This window comes from Calliphora vicina, chromosome 2, assembly GCF_958450345.1.
Source record: "Calliphora vicina chromosome 2, idCalVici1.1, whole genome shotgun sequence".
NCBI classification, from domain to species: domain Eukaryota; kingdom Metazoa; phylum Arthropoda; class Insecta; order Diptera; family Calliphoridae; genus Calliphora; species Calliphora vicina.
In genome coordinates this window covers 121,128,303-121,150,850 of record NC_088781.1, presented here as the reverse complement: position 1 = coordinate 121,150,850, position 22,548 = coordinate 121,128,303, and the positions used below count along the sequence as shown (strand labels likewise).

The 22,548-nt window shown below is 26.8% G+C and overlaps 1 protein-coding gene across 5 annotated transcripts in view; it reads left to right on the top strand.

Moving 5' to 3' along the window:
- LOC135951159 (serine-rich adhesin for platelets) overlaps positions 1 to 22,548 on the top strand; it is a 127,568-nt gene that overhangs the window by 43,822 nt on the left and 61,198 nt on the right. For all 5 annotated transcript variants that reach the window (XR_010575955.1, XR_010575956.1, XM_065500746.1 and 2 more), the window contains exon 2: positions 17,765 to 18,447. Coding sequence is in view for 3 of the 5 variants with exons in the window: in XM_065500746.1 (XP_065356818.1) it covers positions 18,217 to 18,447 (231 nt within the window). In the remaining 2 variants the exon portion in view is untranslated. The remainder of the gene's footprint in view (positions 1 to 17,764; positions 18,448 to 22,548) is intronic.

The window sequence follows — 22,548 nt, the reverse complement described above, 5'->3', positions numbered from 1 at the left end:
AAATTAACTTAAATTAACAGTCTTAGGGCCATTATTATAACTTGCCGTTATAGTTAAAGGTAACTTTAAGGTACCCTTAAAGGTAACTTTAAAGTACCCTTAAAGGTAACTTTAACTATAACGGCAAGTTGTAATAATGGCCCTTAGTTTAGCTTCAGTCGTCTTTATACAGTCTTAGTTTAGCTTTAATCGTAGGTCTTTATACAGTCTTAGTTTAGAGTCTTAGTTCAGCCTCAGATTGGCTTTGCTTTAATCGTAAGAAACTACATACGTGTGAATTGAATTTATTTGAAAACTTATTCCAGGAAACCACCACATTTGTTATAAAACTTCTGGGAAAAGTTTTATTACTTTTTAACCTAAAAAGGCTTCAATATTAAGTCATACAAAAACCCCCAAAAATTACTAATAGAGATTGTAGAACAAGTATAAACCATATATCAAACATAATTTCTTGCTGGGAAAATTTTTATTGTTTAAAGCCAAAAAAAAACCATACCACAAAATTTTCTAAACAATATTTTTGTTTGCAAACAAAACTGAGTCAGTGCAAAATTAATGAATTAAAATATATTTCAATACTCTTGAAATTATTCATAATCATTAAAATATTTTTTTTTAATTACCTTTTAACCATAAACAATGAACATTTCTTAATACTTTTGTTATTAAAGTCTTTGTTATAGCTTTTATTATTAAGATTTTACTAAAAAAAAATATTCCAAATAATTTTGTATTTAGACCGCAAAAAAATCTTAAAATTTCCAATTACTGTTATGCAAATATCTTTACATGTATGTTTATGTACGTGTTATTTTCAGACTTCTTTCAGTTTATTCTTGGTAATTCACTTTATGATGAGTCATAATAATAAAGTAAACTTTGGAATTTATTAATAAACTATAAGAGAAAAAAAATATTTAAATTTTATTTTTTGCACTATATGACGAAATTATAGGCTTTTGTTGTTCGTGTATAACAATAACATTAATAACAATGTATGTATAACACTTTAATGTAGGTATTTAAGCAAATTATGTAAATATTTATATTTGTGGAGGGAGAGAAAAAAAAATCAGTTTGTAAAATTAAATCAAATATATCAAGCAAACATAACTGTCAATTTAATTAGCATATTCATGAGTGTTAATTAAATAAACAAACTAGCAGATTATAAATGTTTTAATAATGAATATTTAAAGATCAGTGTCTTTGGTTATGGTGATCAAATGATGGAGCTATAATTGGGAATTAAAATGTTTGCAAAAATTAATATTTTGGTCTATGAGTTGATACAATTTGATCTATATGATGACTAATCGGACTTCGGCAATATAGCATCAATTTTCCCAACGGATGCAAACATTATTAATGGTTTGGTAGAATTTGCGATCAAAATGAGATCTGCGTGATGACTAATTACTTTAATTTTTCAAAATTTCAGATTTCTGACATCCAAATCTTCTGTAATATAGCGTCATAATTATCTCAACTCCCCATTTAGTATTCCTGCATTAATTTCCAATAAATTAAGATTATCGTCATTTAAAAATATTTAGATTTTGTACTGAAGAGTCTTAAATTTTCAGAATTTCTCATATTTAATTACAAACTTATAACGTTATAAAGCTGCTTTAACCAAAAAATACCTTAAAACAACTTGAAAAATTTATTATCTTAAACACAGCCATCAAATAAGTCCAATATCAATAAAACACCCACGATTTACTTTTAAATATTTGTGATTGCAAAGAAACTCTTTATTTTCATACAAAAAACTCTCAATATCTTAATTAAAATATCAAATTTAACACTGACCATCATGCTTAAATTGTGCAATTTATATTCAATAAAACTACTACTTTACAAATTTTTAACAGTTGTTTAAAGTTTTTTTCTACAGAATTTAGCCTTAAGCTTAATTTACAAAAAAAACATGATTTGTCAGGTTTTGTCAAGTTTGGTTTTGAAACCAATTGTATTCAATATTTTATATACATTGCAGGTTTTAGGCTTTAATACCTAAATAAATTCAGTTTTTTTTTTAACATGTTTTTCTTGTGTTTAATTACACTCATATGTGTGAATTGTACACAATAAATTATTTATTCAAAGTCAAGTTCATTACAATTTTTTTTTCACTAACTTAATTTCACACTAATTAACTATTAATAAAATAATAATGAAATCACTATGATGACGTTTTCTGTTTTCATATTAAAAATTTACATTTTGTTGTTATACATTTTTTTTTTTGTTGACTTCATTTATATTCAAATTTGATTTCATGCCACATTAAAATTAAAAAAAAATTGGTTTTATGTTCAAAAAAACAGGCAAAAGCAAACAAAAGACACCAACTCGTTGAAAGAGTTTGTTAAAGATAAGTTTTACTTAGAGTTTTATTTTAACATAAACAAATAAACTTTGTAATGAATGCAATTTAACGGTGAAGGTTGTTAGAGTTTTAGCATTTTATGACAATGTTTTTTTTTTAATATCTTTTTCTTAACTATTTTGTCGCTTATGCAGGAAAGAATTAATGATGTTATGTGCTGCTATTTAGAGTGGCTGGATATGATTCATTTTAATTAAGATATATGTAGAGGAGAAATGTTCAATGAGAAGATATCCGTTTCCGGGGAAAATCAACTTATTTTCTATGATTTCTTAATAACCTATGTAAATGTTTGTAAATAAAAATTCATCAAGAAAGTATTATGTGAAGAATATTCTTTCAATTGATAAAAGCTTTTATTACGAAGAACAAATTTTTGTTTATCCAAAAAAAATTTTAATATTTTTTATGTTGTTAATTTGTATTTTGAAAATTTAATATTATCTATCTTCTATCTATCTATATATATAAAAATTAAATGGTCCATGTATGTAATGGCATCACGTGAGAACGGCTGGAGCGATTTGGCTCATTTTTTTATTCGATTCGAAATTTTCAGGAGATTGTTTGTATAGAAAAAAAATTAAAAAATTCGGGTAAAACTCGGAATTTTTTTTGAGTCCAGTCAACTGTGATAAAAAAGCTCCCTAAAGTATGCAGTACAAATTTACATATTTTATTTGCAAATAAATAAGAACAGGCAGGTAGTTGTATGTGGGTTGGAGAAACTTGAAGAACTAACATTAGTAAATGCTACCGGGCGAAGCCGAGGCGGTCAACTAGTTTTCTTAATAAAAGGAAAAATAATAAAAACTTTAATATTCATAGAAAAAAATTGGTTGGACAAAATAATCATTCAAAAAGCAATAAAATAATATGATTTTCTGCTAAAGAGCTAATGTTTTTTTTAATAAAGCTTTTAGTTTCAAATAAAGAGTTATGTAAATAACATTCAAAAAAATGTTGAGAGCTTTTAGTTAGAATAGGATAATTAAAAAACTCTTTTTGGAAAAAATTTATTTTTTGGCCTTTATTTTGTAATAAAATTTTAGTCTTTATAAAAAAAATAAATAAAAAGGAAAAGCTTTAATTGAGAAATATGATTTTTGTGCAAAAAAATAATATTCCAAAAATACATTTTGTAAAATAATTATTTTCTTAGTATAAAGCATTAATTAGAAATATGTTTTTGGAAGATGAAGCTTTTCTGTGAATATTTCAATCTACATTGAGGTTTTGTGAAAAAAAGAATTTAAAATTTTTGATTTGAAATAAGCATTTCAAGGAATAAACTCATTGTAAAATATGTATTTGTGTAAATGTTAAAATTAAAAAAAAGTTTTTAGAGATTTTTTTGTGAAAAAACTTTTGTTAAAAAAAGCTTTTGGTTTAAAAATACTATACAATTTATTTTTATTGCCAAAAAATGTTTTATAAAACTTTTCTTATAAATTAACTTTTTAACGTAAAAGCTTTATTTGACAAAAAAAAATATTTGTTGAGGATCTTTATGAAATTATTGAATTTATTAGGTTTTAACTTCTATTGTTTTGAAAGATTTGAAAATATACTTTTCTGAATATAAAGATATTTTGTAAATAATATTTATTATAAATATTTATTTTCCAAATTATTTATTAGTTGAATAAAGTATTTGTCTAATTTGTTAATAATATTTACAGTTAAATTTATGCATATTTATATCTTTTAAAACCAAATAAATTATAAATAAAATCATTTTATATTAGTTTAATCAAATTATATTGATATTTTTTAGAAAATAGTAAAATTTTATATAATCAAATAAAATAAAGTTGAATAAAATTTAAAATTATTTTATTTAGATACAAAAAAAATCAACTAATTTCTTTGGAATATTTATTCAAATAAAATACAAAAAATTAAAATTATTCAAACAAAAAATGATTGAATAGAAATAATTCTAATAAAACTTTAGAAATATTTTTATTTCTCACAAATTTGAAACAAATAAATTTATTTTTCCAAAAATTACTGAATAGAAATAATTCTAATAAATGTTAAAGAATATTTTTATTTCACAATAATACTGATGTAAAATGTCTTCTGATTGCATTCTGAGTTGAAAAAGTTATTTTCGAAACGAATTACAATTTTGTTTTCAGATTTAACTTGTTTTTTTCTTAGTTTGGGAATGGAAAAATTCCGGGAAATTCGGAACCCTAATTCTCTGATATCTATTTTTAAAAACTACTACTACACAGATTTATGGTTTCAATTGGAGGTTTATTATTAATTTAAATTGCGAAGAACAAAATTCATGAATTTTTTTTAAAAACTTTTTTTAAAGTAACTAGTTTTTTAAAATGATCGTCTGACATGGCATTCCTCCTAGGGCTATTTAATAATTCCGCAAGTGAAAATAGACGTTCAATTGTCGTTGAATTATTTTTGAGCATTGCTTTTGTTTTTCCATAGCAAACGAAGGATATTTTTCAAAATTATCGGAAGAAAAATCATCATCGTCCGAGCTCATTGTCACACACAAAAATATTTTTAATATTTGACTTTATTTTCACAAATAAAATTATTCAAAGAAAATTTCTGTGAATAAAAATATTCCAAAATTTTTTGTTGAATATTTAAATATTTTTCTTTTCTTGGAGAAATAAAATTATTCAAAGAAAATTGCTTTGAATAAAATCTATCAACAAATTTTCGAATAAGTAGAATAATATTTTATTCATAACTAGTTGAATAAACTAAATTAATATTTAATTTTAACTATAAAAATACAATTTGAAAATAATTACATGTTTTCATATTGATTAGAATATTTTAAAATCTATTCATTACATAATAAATAAAATACAACTTATTGTTACTAGAATACAAATACTATTAGTATAATTTTCTAAATGTTTATTCAAAACTTTTAAGTATAATTTATTTAATATCGTATTCTATTGAAATCAAATAATATTTAATGCTTTATATTCTAAATAGATATATGTTAATTAGTATCCTATTTTGAATAATATAGAATGATTTTAATATAAATTTATTTTTTCAAATATAACTAAAATTCAAAAATAATTAAGTTTTTGGAAATATTTTGAATAAAAATATTCACAATTTACAGCTATGGTAAATATAAACAACTTTTTGTAAAAAAATCTGCTTTACAAAAAGGTTTTTATGCAAACTTTAAAATAAATAAGCTTTTCATTGAAAGCTTTTTGTAAAATAATTATTTGTGTTAAAGTTATGATTTTTTTGTAAAAAAAGCTTTTGTTGCAAAAAGGTTTTTATGCAAAGATTAAAATAAATAAGCTTTTCATGGAAAGCTTTTTGTAAAATAATTATTAGTGTTAAAGTTATGATTTTTTTGTAAAAAACCTTTTATTCTAATATAAGATTTTTATGCGAATTTTTCTTTTATTGTGAAATGTGGAACATGTAACTTTTTGTGAAAAACAATTTATTTCTTCATAAAAAAGCTATTTTGTGAAAACATACATTTTCGATATTACCCTTTTAATGAAACATGAAACATGTTTTATAAAATTTCCGAATTTGTTGCGAAATATACATGTAAAATTTGTAAAAGTAAAATTTTTTGGGAAAAATTCGTTTTTGTGTAAAAATTCAAGAAAATGTTGTGAATTTTTTTTGATATGGGGAGCTTAATGTATAACTATAGTTTGGTAAATTATAAAAAAGCTTTTATATAGAAAAGAGGATTTTTTTTGTAACAAACGGTTTTCAAATTGTTTCCTGTAAGATATTGTGAGTAGAAGCTGGTTTGAAGTTTCGTAGTGTCAGTTGAAAGCTTTCATTTTTATTAAAATTGTTAAAAATTTCTCGTCTCAACGGGTTTACTTTATGTGACTTGATGTTGGTTTTATATAAATCTTTTATAGTTAAAAAAATTTTTTTGTGAAAATTTAAACTTTGATAAAAATGATTTTATTTAATAAAATAGCTATTTTTTGTAAAAAATAAATATTCTTTTTTTTTTTAAAAAAATATATTTTTTGTTGAAAAAGGTATTTTGTGAAATTAGTTTAAGTATTTTTTTATGAGAATATTTTCATATTGTTGAAAAGATTTATGGAGTTAGCCTCATCATGGATATATTAGCTATTGTTTTCATGTCTGCTAAGACTGATGCAAGACTTTTCTGGCTATTATTTCTTAAAACTCTTTACGAACTACTTCTAGAATAAAATTATAAGAAAAGTATCTACTATATTCTGTATATTTTATAATTAGAATAATTATCTTAACTAAACCATATACATGACAACAAAATTAGCTATTTAATAAATATTATATATTCCATAACACACGAAAATATATAAAATTATTTATACAACCAGTAGATTTCCTTTAAAATCTCAAAAAATTAAAAAAATTATCTCTAAATACCAAAAAAAAAACACGACTACCATAATTTTCTAATAATTACACACAATTATTAAAGATTTTATACCAAAAAAATTTAACAAAATACTTCAAAACATAAAAATTAAAACCAACCCACAAAACTAAAATTTTTATAGCAGCTTCAATCCATATGCTCGTTAAAGCATGCGTTTTATATTTTTATATTCATAGAATCTTTTTTTCTTAATTTTTTTATATATATTTTTATAATTTCATGTTATACAGTTTGTCTGCGTTTAATTTATTTTAATTATATTACGAATGTGTAAAATAACATTTTGAAAGCGTTGAAAACCAAATATTAATTGTTTGACCACTTATTTTATACCTCTACTACATAATTTCAAGCAAAAATTATATTGAAATAAAAAATAAAATCAAAAAGCAACTAAAAAAACAAAAACGAGTACAAGTTCAAAGTTGTTTAAAAAGAAATAAAATAATATTACACAGAAAAAAAGAACTAAGAAAACAAAAAATATAAACTTACGTGTAAAAAGAACTAGTTTTTTATATTTCATACTTTAACATAGATTCGTTTTGGTGATAGTCGTTGTTTTACTTACTCGCCTGTAAACATAATGGAGATATTGGTACTAAGCCACCAGTATGTAGGAATAGATACGTTTATACACATATTTATTTGAAAAGAAAATATTAAAAAATAAAAATTTTTAGCAGCGATTATATGTGTTTGAAATCAAATGTTAAAAGCACGCCATCATGTGTTGGACCAAAACTACTTTTATTTGTGAATGCACCCTACATTCTTCATATATTTGCTAGGTTAAACACTTGCTACATATTTAAATAATTTTATACTTTAATTGCTAGGAATTTATTTAATAAATAAACTAATTTTTTTTTCTATTTTCTTCTTATTTCAGGTAATAATATAACCAGTTTATATAATTTTCGAAATAAATGGGTATGTAAATAAATTAATTCTCAAACAGGTTAGAATATATCGAAACTTAAATATCGTTCCCCTGATTCCAGAATTAAACAAATAAAACTTCCAAAATTTCCTAAATAATGAACAACTACAAAAACAAACTGAATTGAAAATGATATTGGTTAAAAGCATATTTTTTTAAGTTGTCTCATATTTTGGTTCATTAAATTTTTTCTACAAAACAAATTTTGCTCATTTTCAATACCAAACTACCTAGGCTAATGATAAAGGCTCTAGATAAATCTCATTGGTCTCAGTATTGTAATTTATATATAAGAGTGATTTACACAAACGATCATAGATAAATCGTCTTAGAATTTCATAAATATATATTTTGTGGGGTCTTAGATGAATATTTCTCAGTGATACACTTAGCAAAGTCTACTCACTCTTATGGACTGAGTATTAAAGACTGAGTTAATGCAGAAAGTACATTCGTTCTCAAAGAAAAGCAAGCTTTTGTTTGTATTAGCTATGTAATCTCTACCACTTAGGGTTCCTATTTTCCCGGACTTTTTCCTTTCCCGGAAGGAAATTAAAAAATCTTTTCATTCCCGGGAATTTTTTAATACTCCTTTTAAAATGCCAAAAACCATTACATTTTTTTGAATAAATTGTCTTAAAATTGTTGTAAGATGTTAGTCCAACCTTTATAAAGATTTCTAATTTAATAGTGGCATCGGTATTGTCACACTAGTAGTTTTAATCGATATAAAATCAATAAATTCTATTGATTAGTTAAAAGACTTAAGAATTACGACTATGCGAAATTATTTTCGAATTATTTTGGACATAAATCTTCCATTTATAACAGACTGATCCGATTAACATTAAATTTCGCATAAGTGTAGCAAAGAGTTATTAAAGTAAAAGTTTTGACGAAGGACCCTTCAGTCTACTGAGGAGCGGAGGTTTATGGTCTCACAATAGGAAACATGAAAAGTATAAAATGGTTTCAAGTTTTGTTTTTTTGGTTTGTCCAAAGATTTTAGTATATTCGTAAAGCCCTCGATTAGGCCTTTCTCCTATAGTGACCGAGTTATATGCATTCGAATATTCAAATTTCAATATATCACCACCATAGCCGACCGATGTCCACAATATCGGATACACTTTATAACCGATTTCATTAAAATTTGTCCAGTTAAAAATCATATAATAAAAGTAACAAAAATCCCTTATACACTATGATTCCACAGAAAAAATTATATTTCAATTCAAACATTTATCCCATATTGAACTGGTAACAAAAAATAACAAAAATGTGTTTTCAATTACAAAAATTATCTATTCAATAATTTTTGTATTTGAAATTCAACCAATAACGAAAATTTTATATTCAATTGTCAAAATAATCAAATTCAAAACTCAAAATTCAATAGAAAATATCATGATAAAAATATAGAAGGTAGTTTCAATCAAAATTTTTTTTTTCAAATAAGGTTTTTTGAAGTTTCCTTATTTTGTGAGCATTATAAAAAGCGTTGCCACATTCCTAAAAATGATTTTTATTTTAGAGAAATTTTTTACAAAAAATGTGTAATTTATAATTTAGTATTTAAATAAAAATGTATTAAGTATGTTGTGTTGTATGTTAATGTATTAACTGAAATATTGCTTTTAAGGAAATGGTCGGAGCACACCTCTATCTTCAGGTATTCTTCGCAAGTTTTACATACATCCAGCCACTGTTGTCGTTTGTTAGGTAATGTAGGGACTTTAAAAAAATTTACATTTGAATTTTTGCAAAAATGTTTGGTATTTTCGCAGTTGGGGAAAATGCAACTCATGTTTGTTAAATCTTAAAATAATGTTCACAAATTAGTTTTGAAATATTTTAAAATGAAAATCTTACCTTTGATCCCAATTTGATAGTAAATATTTTTTATATTTTTTTTTATATTTTTCAAATTAATGAAAATTATGTATTAATTTTTTCACAAACTTTAAAGAATATATGGGAAAATTTTTAATTAATATGGTATTACTATTTTAACGAAAACGTCAAAATCCTTAAGCATGTCAGACGTAGAATTTTAAAAAATAAAGAGAGAATGAAACTACCTTCTATTTTTCTACTATGGAAAATATCAAGAAATTTTGTTTTTGAGCAAATGAATACTTGATTTAATTATGAAATAATTGAAACCAGTGACAAATATTTGAATTGAAACGGTTTAAGAAATAGTTTTTTCTGTGTCTTAAAAAAAAGTTTCTTTAGAAACTTATAATATTTTTTGAATTTTTGAAAGATATTTCAACAGGAAAACCTTTAAAATATAATACGAAGTTGCACTAACGATTTGAATTTAACGGCCTGTAACGGCTGCCTGCAGCATTCATCATGTTTATAAACATTTCCAGTGCACGAAACTTCTACTTATCAACAATGTTTATAACACGATGTTATTAACATTGTTTGTGAGTGTGGCAGCATTAACTTTTGAAGCAGCTAAAATTAGCATTAAAGCAACTAAAATTTCTAGAAATATAACATTATAGTTTTTTCCGTTATATATGTAGATAAAACCTGAAACTGATGGAAGATGTCACTGAGTATTAAAATAGTAACATAAAGTTGCAGTCAGTTAGTTTATCAACTGCATTACCAGTGTATTCTTGTACATTATAAAATGTGTAATATTAGTGTGTGTATTAAAAGAAAGTGTTGTGTAAATTTTAATAAATAAACTGTTGTTACAATTCCGAACTTCTAAACTGCTTTTATTTGTAATAAAAAGAATACAGTTTATTTAAAGGAAATAAACCACAATTTTTAAAATGTAAAAACGTAATAAAATACTAATATTTTGTATCGATATTTTGAATTTTACTCTTTGCTTACTATTGTAAAACAACATTTCTTTTTGAAAGGCATCTAAACAGTGATAGATTTGAAGTAGAAAAAGCAACAAATTTACGAAAAACAATTTCAAACATCCTGCTATATACAATTCATATTTGTAACTTAGACTCTTAATGTAATAAGTCTCTTTTCTCAAATTTTAAAGGAGCCAAAGAAAAACGTTCTAAAATTCTTTGTTTTAAATATTTTTCAAATCAGTTAATGCAATTTTATTACATATTTAGAAAGATTTAACATACTTTTTCGAACATTTCTGGCATGTCACAAATAACATGAACAATGTCGGCCTCCAAGGCGTCAATTGTTATCAGCATAAACCAGTAACTTCACGTGCATCCGCAGGAAATAATCGAGAGGTTCCGAATCGCACGATCTTAGAGGCCATATGAGGTCCATTTCTCAAAATCAAGTTATTTTGATTTCAATAAATCGATGTTTGCGGTCGCCGTATGACACTTAACATCGTTCTGTTAAATATCACATCCCGACCGTACCAATGTCATTCAAACAAAAAATCAATTTTTGTGGATAAAATGGAGTCTGTTGGTTTGATTTTACTGCATATGCGGCAGTTTTGTTTATTAACAAACCCGTTAAGCCAAAAATGAGCCTCATGTCTGAACACAATTTCGTTAAAATATTCCCATAAAACTATATCCAACCAAGTAGTATTAAATCTTGTAATTTTTTTTATTTTACTCACATTTATTGAGATATTAGGGTCTAGTGGGGCCAGTCAAGCGCTGTTACTTGAGTTCTTTCTGCACTAAACAAGATTTCTCATTTATTTAATTTTTGTTTGCATTACCTTTACAAAACAGTAATCGCCAATAGCTAAAATTTTAAAAGTTTTTGTTGCTTGACTGGTTTTTGAAATAAACGATTCAAATGTTAAAATGTGAGCGCAGCATGGCAATTCCTTTGACAGTTAAGCCTTTCGTTAGTTCTAGTAGCTTTCAAAAGCAATGGATCGACGTTTTTGATATCAGTACCAGTATTGAAATTATTCAATATTTTTCTTTAAAAATTTTAAGATTTAAATTTTTCGGTTAAAATTAAATGAATAAACTAATAATTAAGACAAGTAATTATACTCATTTCCATTTAACTGAGATAATAATCTTACAATTTTGAAAAAAAATGGACTTGGAACTTTTGCATTCTACAAAATGGACTTGGTACTTTTAGTATAACAGCCTCAGTATAACAACGAGAAACTATTTTTTTAAGCAAACAGTGTATTTTTAGTTTTTGAAACGTTTGGCATTCAAATCTCAATTTTCATGAAAAGTGGACTTGGCACATTTGCTCACTAAGCTAACGATATGCTTACTTTATTGCCCAATTCACAATTGATGTCGTAGTGTTGTAGCATTGTATGTCATAGATATTTTTCAAACAAATTTTTCGAAACAAAAACAAAATATTAATAAAAAAAATTACGACATACAACGATACAACGCTACGACACCAATTGTGAATTGGGCACATGCTTACTTTATTCATATTTATTTTAACTTTAAATCTCATAATTTCGACCTTTTGCTTACGTTTTTAAAATTTCAAGAAAAATGGTCACATGATTAAATCTCGTCGGTAGCAATTAATCGATTTCAAATAAAGCAACTATTAGTCTACCTAATTTCAACTTCTAAGAAACTCTTGTACAAGTTTATTTTATACCCCAGTTATCATTAAAAGTGAGCAAAAAACACAAATTACCTGGTTTACTTAATATCCAAATACAAGGAAGTGTTGACTTAATAATCTCCAACATAACTGTGCTATCAAATAAACAAATATCAGATTTATGTAAATAAATATACAAGACTTGTTTAAACAACATGTAAAACACAACAAAAAAAATCAAACAAAAATTTTATTGAAAAACGAAAATTTCAATAGATTACAGCTTAAATAATTCATTTAAATCTAAAATGAATTATAATTTTCTTTATTAAAACACCCACTCGAGAAAATTAAGCTATGATGAATTGTGATAAATTGCTTAAATCTTATTGTATTTAAGAAATCTTATTCCTCTCATTATTTTTTATTATTAATAATTTATAATTTATGGTATTTTTAATATGTTTTTCTCGTTTCTATTTATTTATTATTTGTTTTGTTTGTTTATTTACAATAAGTATATTGAAGCAATTTATACTAGACTAAATTTCATCTTGGGCGTTAGAAGCTTGATATTTGTTTTCTTATTTTTTTTTAATTTAATTTTACATAGTTTCTTTCTTCAACTATAGATTAGATTTGTTATATGTTATTAATACTTATTATTAATTATTTACTGCGTGTTTGCTTACGTTACTCGTGTTGTGCACAAAAAAACTGCTGATTTGCAAATTATATTATATTTAAAATTATATTAATTAGATAAATACTTACTTACAATGAGGGTGTAAATTTGCAGTTTTGTTGTGTTTAGAATATGGTTAATAATAAATATAATAAACAAAAGCAGCTTATACAACGTTGTTGAATACTGTTGGCCAGGAAGCTATAATTTTTAAAAGTGATTCAATTAAAACAAAAGACTTAAATAATGAACGTTTAAATGCAATAATAAATGTTTTGCTGTCATTTGCATTAGAATTGATATGTCACAATGACAGTGAAAGAAAGAGCAATTGTGTTATAACACGCCCTTTAGTTAGCTAGGAAATGATGTTTCTTATAACTAAGAAGTTTATACATTAAATAGATTCAAATTAATAATGACACAGTGTGACAAAGAAATACTACTTTCATATAATTGAAAAGCAAGTAGAAAGGTAAATAGATGTGGTTGGCGATATAATATGTCACTAAGAGACAGAAAGGTATCAAATGATCCCAAAAAATATTTTCTGAAACGACTAAATTTCCATCTCCGTAAATTATCTTCATGTTATTTTGAAAGCAAAGGTTCGTAAGAGTTAATCCCTAATACAATTTTCTAAATCAAGTCAAATTTTATATCTGAACTATTACATTATAAAATTTATTACGAATTAATTCATAGGCTTAATTGCTTAGTACTTAAGCATATTTTGTGGATTCACAAGGCGGATCGGCTTATCCGGCTCTTAGGCGTTCGGTCCAGATCTCTGCTAAAGATAGCATACAAATTAGTATTATTTTAGGGCAATTTTAGCTTGAAAGGCGATGTCAACATTTTTAAACCATTCTGAAATATTAGAACATTATGACAAAATGGAGAACTATGGACAAACCTACGATTGAAGCAAAAACATTATTGAATGCAGGCCTATGATTGAAACTAGAATATGACCATACGCCAGCATCCAAAATATAATTGCATAAAAATGTACTCTTGAAGCTTAAATATGACTGAATAAGGACATCCGATTGAATTTAAAACATGGCTAATGGAAGGCACATTGTTGAGGCTAAAATAAGACTACAAAGACCTATGATTGGAGCTAAAAATTGACCTACTATTAGAGCTTAAAAATTGCTGAATAAGGAATAATGATTGAAACTAAAATCAGACTGTATAGAGACCTACGTTTGAATCTGAAACATGATTGAAGACCAACCTACCCTATGTAATTATATATTCTGCAATATTTTACTGCTAAAATAACTTCCTTCCAAGGTTGTGTGTAAATAACGTATGAACTAACTGCACTCTTGATTACTTAGGGACTGTGAAATGGTAATTGGATCTAGGTTTGATTACCTGGGATCTGTAAAGTAGCCAATAACCTTTTCTTAAAACAAAACAAAAATATAAAACAGGCTACAATACGATTTACAAAGCGATAATGACGTATTTTATAGATTACACAACACAAAGGAATCCTTTATGACAATTAACTATCCAATAGATTACTTATGCAATACAAATGGATCGTAAGTAATCCAATATTCTAGATTTTTAAGGTTAAATGTAAACAATGTTTTAACTGACTACAGGTGCAAATTTATTATATGTTAGATTACCTAGAATGTGTTAAAAAGTTAATAGACTTCTTTTAAAATTAAACAAAAATCACTCCAGTTTACAAAGTGACAATTGACCAAGTGACAATTGATCAATAAGATTGATTTATGTCTGTTTCAAAGGGTCCCTAAGTGACATGGAATTCTTTTACTTACAAAGGCATTGTAACAAACCCAATTAGGTGCTGTCGTTCTTTTTATCCAAAAATACAAATATTATTGATTGATACTATCGGAAAAAATACTTGCTGCTCAAACGCTCTGCCGATATTAATCCTTTGATCTCATTTGATTACTTCAAGTTCTACTTATAAATCGAAATATCAAAAAAATTGCATTTTTAAGTGCGTTAAAATTTATTTCAGTAAATCACACAATGTAGCAGCCTTCTTTAAAAATAAAAATTTAAAAATTTTGTGGAAAAATAATCCCTGAATACCCAAAAATATAAAAAAAAATCCAAAAAATGGGAATTTTGGAATTTTTGCTCATTGGTACCACATTTCGTCCGAGACTGGTAAAATGTTTATATGGCATATTAAAAACATACCAAGGTTTATAAAACTATATTCCGTTTGGGATTCCGTTCTTTGGAATTTTAAAACAAATAGGCTTAATCAGAAAATTCTACACTAAATAAGTTAAATTTGGAAGGACTTTTGAGGAACACCTCTAAAAAAATGGACGCCTGTAGTACTATATTTAAAAAAGTATTAACAATAAAAAAAACATATCTAAGAACTTAAAAATTTCTGAAATATTCAACATTAAATTCACCTATTTTTGGACTCGTATAAAATATTGATTTGAAATTTTTTTCGTGTGATCAGAAAAAACTTTTTCTAACTTTAGTGGAATTCGGAGACAAAATTTCTGCGTATTTAGACAAATATTGTGAATTCGGGAACTTAGTCACGACGATATACATTTTGATGGAAAATGTAAAAGGAAATTGAGATATAATTCCCAAAAAAAACAAGAAAAAATCTAAATTTTAGAATTTTTGGGAATAATATGTAGCAAAGTAAAGGAATAATATGTATATGAATTGATCTTTCGAATAAAAAAATAGTTCGATTAAAATTTTTGTGTTATTTTTTATAATTTCAAGAATACACCCTTTACTAAAAACTTTTGGATGAATTACAGGAAAATCTTAAGAGTTTTGAAGTTTTAATATATGAGGTGCCCTACATTGAGTCGCCAATGCGTCGCTCATGAGAGAACTGTGAAGAAGTTCTTTGGAAAACTTAAATGCTTATGTGAAATGTCATGTCTATTGGATCAGTCAGTTAAAAATGGCAGATTTATTTATAACGCAGTTTGATTCTTTGCACAGTGGGACAGGGTTAACGTATAAAAAGTGGGAAAGTGAGTGCAATTAGAGTAAGGGAGTATTAGTTCTACAGTTTTTACTTAATGTGAAATATTTAAAAGTTTTTGTATACACAAAAAGTCAAAAACTAAACCAAATTAATAAGATTTATTAAGTTCTGAATGTGCTAAAACTTACATTTATTTTTCAAATAATTTATTATAAAAATTTTAACTATGAAATCTTGCATTATAGTTTAGAAAATTACTTTCAATATTAAAAGAAATTATAATAAAATTTCGACATTTGAAAAACTTAAATAGATTATTACTTTAAAAATAGTAAAATAATTTTTGAGTTTCAAATTTGACTTTTAATAGCGCCCACTATGCCTAAGCTAGTTTCGATCAAAACTCTAAAAGACTGACCTCTTCTTTATTGTTGTTCAAAATTTGAAACCGTTTGCTTTAGTAGTTTAAACGTATTTTAAATATAACCATTTGTTATTAAATCAGAACCACTGTACGTATGATTAATATTAGTTAAGCTGTATTTTAAATGAATTGATCATAACTTTGTTAAAAATATAAAAAGAAATTCTTAAATAAGCCTTAATTAAAAGTAATCAAATTTAGTCTGTCAGCTGCATACATAATTACACTAAGAATCGTTCTTAAGGTCTTACGAATCATTCAAATATATTGTTATTTAAAATAATCTTTAAATAATTTTTCAAACTTTCAATTTTGACCTACAGCAGCGTTGGATCTTTTCGAGCAATATTATAAAACCTGATCTCTTCTCTACTGCTATTCGAAATTTATTATTAGTCTGAATTCATTAGTACTTGAAGAAATATGAAAAAAAACAATTTAAACGGGGAATGTTGTTACTATCAAAATTGTTTCTGAGATTCTGAAGTCCAAATGAATTCTATTTTAAAGATTATTTTCACTGTAACAATATAATTATTCATATTTTTTCGGTAACACAATACATTTATTTAAATAAATTGCTTAATAACACAGTGCAGCAGTGCAAAAAACACACGATCATGACAGTATACGTTCGACTCTACTACCAAAGGGTTGTAAAACTCTATACTCAGTTTGTCCATTTTAGTGACCAATTTTTTTTATGGGCCCCCAAAGATTCTGAAAATCAGTGGGACCTCAAAAAATGGTGTCATAAATTTTTGGCCAAAAGCTAATTCAGACTTGGTGATACCGCTTAACTTTATATGGCAATAATATAGCTAAGAGTTCGCCAAAAAAATTTTGTTAAAATTTTTTCACAAAAAATTGCTTTTTGGTGCACTTTTTTTGAAAAAAAAATGTAGGAAGAAATTTTGTTTTTTACTTTTTTTAGAATAACTTCCAGGGACTCCTAATTGTTCACTAACAATATTTAGCAAAGTTGTAGCTACGGTAAATCTGAATAACTCTTGTGAACATATCAATGCATTCTGAATGTGTCTAGTCACTCTAAGTAGCACATAAAGATCACTTTGTACCTTAACAATTTTCGTGTTTACTATTTTTGACGGTAGTAGAGTCGAACGTGTACTGTCATGATCGTGTGATTTTCCAAAAGCCTTCATTTGTTGCATAGTGCAATAAAAAGACTAACCCCACTTAGTCAATATTATTTTTTTGAATTTATCAAAACAAATTTTGCTTTAAAATATTGCTTTATAAACCTTTGATATAACAAAGATTTCATTATGAATACAAAACTTATAATGTATTTTCTTGGGCCAGCATTTTACCTAAAAAAAATCTTTAATTTTATTTCAAAATTTTCATAATTTTCTAATCTATTATTTTTATTTCGTTACAGCTTTCATTTATTAAATTCAAACCTTAACATCAATAAACTCAAAAATATTTTACAAGAAATATTAATTAAATTAGAGCGTGAAAAATTTCTTTTTCATATGAAAAGAATCTACCAAAACAGTAGCCAAAGCTACTTTATGAAAACTACTACTACAACAACAGCAGCAGCCACAAAAAGTAATAAAATCATAATTTATGATAATAAATTAAAACAACAGACATAAAATTGAAAATAAACACAGCAAAACAGCGAAACTAGAAAAAAACTCATAAATAAAACATATAAATTAAATTAACGAAATAAAAATAGAAAAAGAAATTCTTGTTTTCTGCTACACAAAAGAAAGAAAATTAAACACAGAATCAGAAGCTTTACTGAAAACTAAAGGAAGTGCAAAACGTTTCTTTAAAAAAAAAAAACAAAATACATGCAAATATTTTACAAATAGCAAAATGGAAATTATGGCAACTACCGCAAATAATCATAATCAAAAAGAATTACGTTTGTATGTGCCAAATGAGCAGCAAACCGCAAATTCCACAGCATTAGCCAGTGGTGCTAGATCTCCCTTTCAGCGAGAGGTGCGTGAATGGCAGCGTATTGATCCGGATACAGGTGCATTGCTAACAGGACGTCTAGAAGCAGATCGTTGGATAAATGGACCATTAAATAAATATGGCAAGGTGGGTTTACGTTTTGTTTTTTTTTATATTATTATCTTACTGCTATAGCTCTTTGGTAAAGTAGTTAAATAGAAATGTAATTATAATACTGTTTGACGTGTGCTCATAGGTAGCTTAATTGATTGTTGTATACCTATCTCCATTGCAACTATTCTATAATGTTTTTTTTAAAAACGACGAGGTCTTTTTTGATGGCATGGAAACTAATTCTATGTAAGTTAATACCTCAAGTCAAGTTTAGCATTAGAGACAATTATATTTTATGTTGCAAATGAGTATCAATGAGTAAGAAGTCAACTTAAATGAATGTTTTTTTTTAAATAAATAGCAAAAGTCGTAAGATTTTTATAGTTAGTCTGTGGAAGGCAGTCATTTATTTAAGTAGCAAAAAAATAATTTAAGAGACTTTTTACAGGCAAATTTTTATGGCTGTTTAGGTTAATACTTAAAGGCCATAATTAAGCCTTTTTAATACATTTCCTGTTGTGATTTCAATTTTAATTTCTGTAATAAATAGTTTGCTACCTAAGTCTACTTAATTTAAAAGACTCCTAGCTGTAGTTAAACGTTTATAGTTACACAATAAAAATATATTAGAAATTGCTGCACAGTGGGCCAAAAGCAAACTATTTGGGAAATAACTCTTTAATTTTTAACTGGCTGATCTGATTGACATGAAATTTCTCATAGGCCTAGCAGAAGGATATTCGAGTTAAAGTTTTGAAGATTGACCTCACAATTTCCCCACGGGTGGCGCTGTTAGGTCTCAAATTAGGTACCATAGACAAGCAACATTTTTAAGGGCTTTAAAATTTAATTTTCTAAAATTAAAATATTGCAATATATTCTTAAAGCCCTCGATTTGGTCTATCAAAAATATACTTTCATGTGCTATTTATCTCTCATAGATAGAGAGTTAAACAAAATTTCACCATATCTTGGCCCTGTTTTTTTTACAATATCGAACAGAATTTAAAACCGATTTCATTAAAATTTTCCCTTGTAAGTTATTATTTTTATAGTTCTAATCAATAGTGATGAATTTATGAACCTTTTCCGGAAACCCTTTCATTAAGGTTTTTTAGAGCTTTCTGTTCGAACAGGTAGTCCATCTCCGTTTAAAATCTATCATACTTTTGGACACATTTTTTGTGCTCTTTAATTATCTTTTAACAATATCCCAATATCTCTCATTAGTCATCAGCAACATAAAAATATGCGACAAATTTTCCAGAACTTACGTTTCGTCATCCATTAAGCAGCAGGTATATTTGTTGTATAAAAATTTACTTCAAAAATATTTCGAGTACTGAGCTAACCGGACTGCTTTCCTACCGGATGTGTTGGGAGCTCTTTTGAAAATGCTTTATATTTATTGGCTTTAGAAACATCATGCTGACCATTCCTTCTACCTGAACCATGTTTTCTATCAACGGACAAGTTCTCCCGATACTGTTTAATGATATTTGAATCAGCTTGACGGCAGACCTTTGATTGTTTGGCCAATTATTTGTAGGACCAAGTTGGGTTTTGTTGAAAATATTTAATAATTTTAGAACGTACTTTTTTCTCGTCACTCATTTTAATCAGATGAACAACAAATGAACATAATTGACATTAAACATAATAACTGAAATGCTTTACAAAAGTAACTTAAGAAATCAAATAACACTTGGGTTAAAAGTTTTAATGAAAAACGAGTGTTAAAGTTTTTTCGATCTCAGTCCTTATTATCTCTTAAAGTTAGTGAGTTAGACGCATTTCGCCAGACCTTGCCCCCGATTTTTCTCAACAACGAATACAATTTAAAATCGATTTAATTAACATTTTCCCTCTAAGTTAAACAATAAATGGATAAAAATCATATGCAAAAAGTTGCAATATATTTTACGAGTCCAAAATTAATCAATTTTATATCTGAAAGTTGAGAAAATGTTGATTTTTTTGCCGAAAAACTGTTATTACTCTTTGCTATCTGGAAAAAATATCTGTGGGATTTTTTAAAATTTTTTGCATTTATTTTGAAACATTTCTACAATATAAATTTATTCAAAGTATTAGCGTATTTGTTAGCTATAACCTTGCTCCTCTTTTGAGGCCAACAACGAATCAAGATAATTTCGGATACTCTGTTCTAAAGTGAAGTGTAGCACAGAGATAGCGTTCTGCATCGATAGAAACAAATAGTAGTCGGACGGGGCAAGGTATGGACTATAAGGCGGGTGAGGCAAAACTTTCCAACCACTACATTCGAAATAGTTTTTAACAGGTATTGCAACATGTGCTCCAACGTTATCATACTAGAATATTACGGTTTCATGACGGCCAATGCAATATTCAAAAGAATCAGCTTCATTCAATACAGGTTCCCTGAGATGGTCAGGCCAGTTTTCAACATCTTATAATAGATAGGACCCTTTCGGTCCCACTTAATACAGAACATTACCTTAGCGCCATGAATATTTGTCTTTGGTGTCGAATCGGCTGGTTGGCCGGGCTTCTCATACGATCTCTTATGCTTTATGTTATCGTAATGAATGATTTCCTTTTATATCGTTCAAGCAGCTTCAATTCGTATGGTACCCAATTTCCCTGCATTTGGATGAATACAGCTGCTTGTAAACGTTTTAGAATTGATGCTTGAGTAGCTCCCAATGATTTTGGAAGCTCTTGTTAAGTTTGACAACAATCTTCCTGGAGTAATGCCTCAATTCTTGGTCTTCAAACTTTTTTGGGTGGACTGGTCGATCTTTGTCTTCCGAGTCAAAACCACCACTTCTGATCCGCATAAACAACTTCACGCACGTTGAAACCGATGGAACACATTCACTATAAGCTTTGATGAGCAATTGGTGTGCTTCAGCAGCACTTATTTCAAATTAAAGAGTTAACGCAAAACTTACCGCATTTGACACTTTGTTGGTAAAAAATTCGACGTTATCGAAGTTACAAAAAACTTTGTTGTTTACACTGTAATTTTCAATAACTAAGTGAGAATAAATTACAGATATGTTGCCTTCAAAATGACATATAAATTATTAAAAACAAAAACCGTAAAATCATGCATTGTTAAATCATTCTTGAGGGTCCCATTTTCTTTAAAAGTCCACCTGTTCATTTCAAAAGACTGCATCATTCGCGGTGCTAAAAAATTGAAGAAGTTCTTTTTCGCGACCGCTATAAAATGAGACATTCGTACCTATCATTTAACCTATCTATAGAGTTAATAGATTTCTTTCTTTGAGTTTAGATGCTAGTACCTGAGATCTCTCTTTCGAAAGGTCAAGGTCTCTTATCAAGTCACTTAAGGCATCATGTAAAAAAGTGAAGGATCCGTTAACACTTCAAAATCTCACATGTTCATCCGAAAAAACCTCCACCATATCTGTGTACGATAAATCTGATAGATGTTGAATCATAAAAGATGGTACGACATCTAAGTACAGTAAAGGCCTTTTAGCAGGTGGTAAATCAGGATATGCCATTTTGCTTTTATATTTACCATGTAATTAACATCACAAAACTAGCAGTCTTAAATGTATTTTTGTGGATCTGTCCAAATCATAGGTACACCAAACTTTAATTGACCGCGTTTATCGTTTTCCCACTGTCTTAAATGTTCACTACACACAGTACACTATAATGTTTGGAATACACGGAATATTCATGGCCTTAAAGTAATTGAAATACGTGTTTTCACTAAGTTTGTTATAGGTTTACTAAACCTTTTGACTGTTTATTCACCACAAATGTAACAATACACATTTGGGTCATTTCGACAACTTTTAGTTATACAATACGAAACGGGCACGAATTTACTTATGACAGACAATATTGGAAAATTAAGCGGGTTGTGAGAATATATTAAAATCTTTGGAGGAGTCAATAAAATTTGCTAGCGTTTAAAACTTGTGCATGTCTGAGAAGCTTTACTTTGAGATCCCTCATGGCCTCTCCTGAGAGATATGTGAGGTCCGTTGGTAAAAAAATTAAACTCAAATTATTCTCTGCTTCTCCATAGGATCAATAGAAGAAGGCAATTATAAATGGCAGATTTATTCCCAAAATATATTGATTCTGACCCAATGTGCAATATTAAAT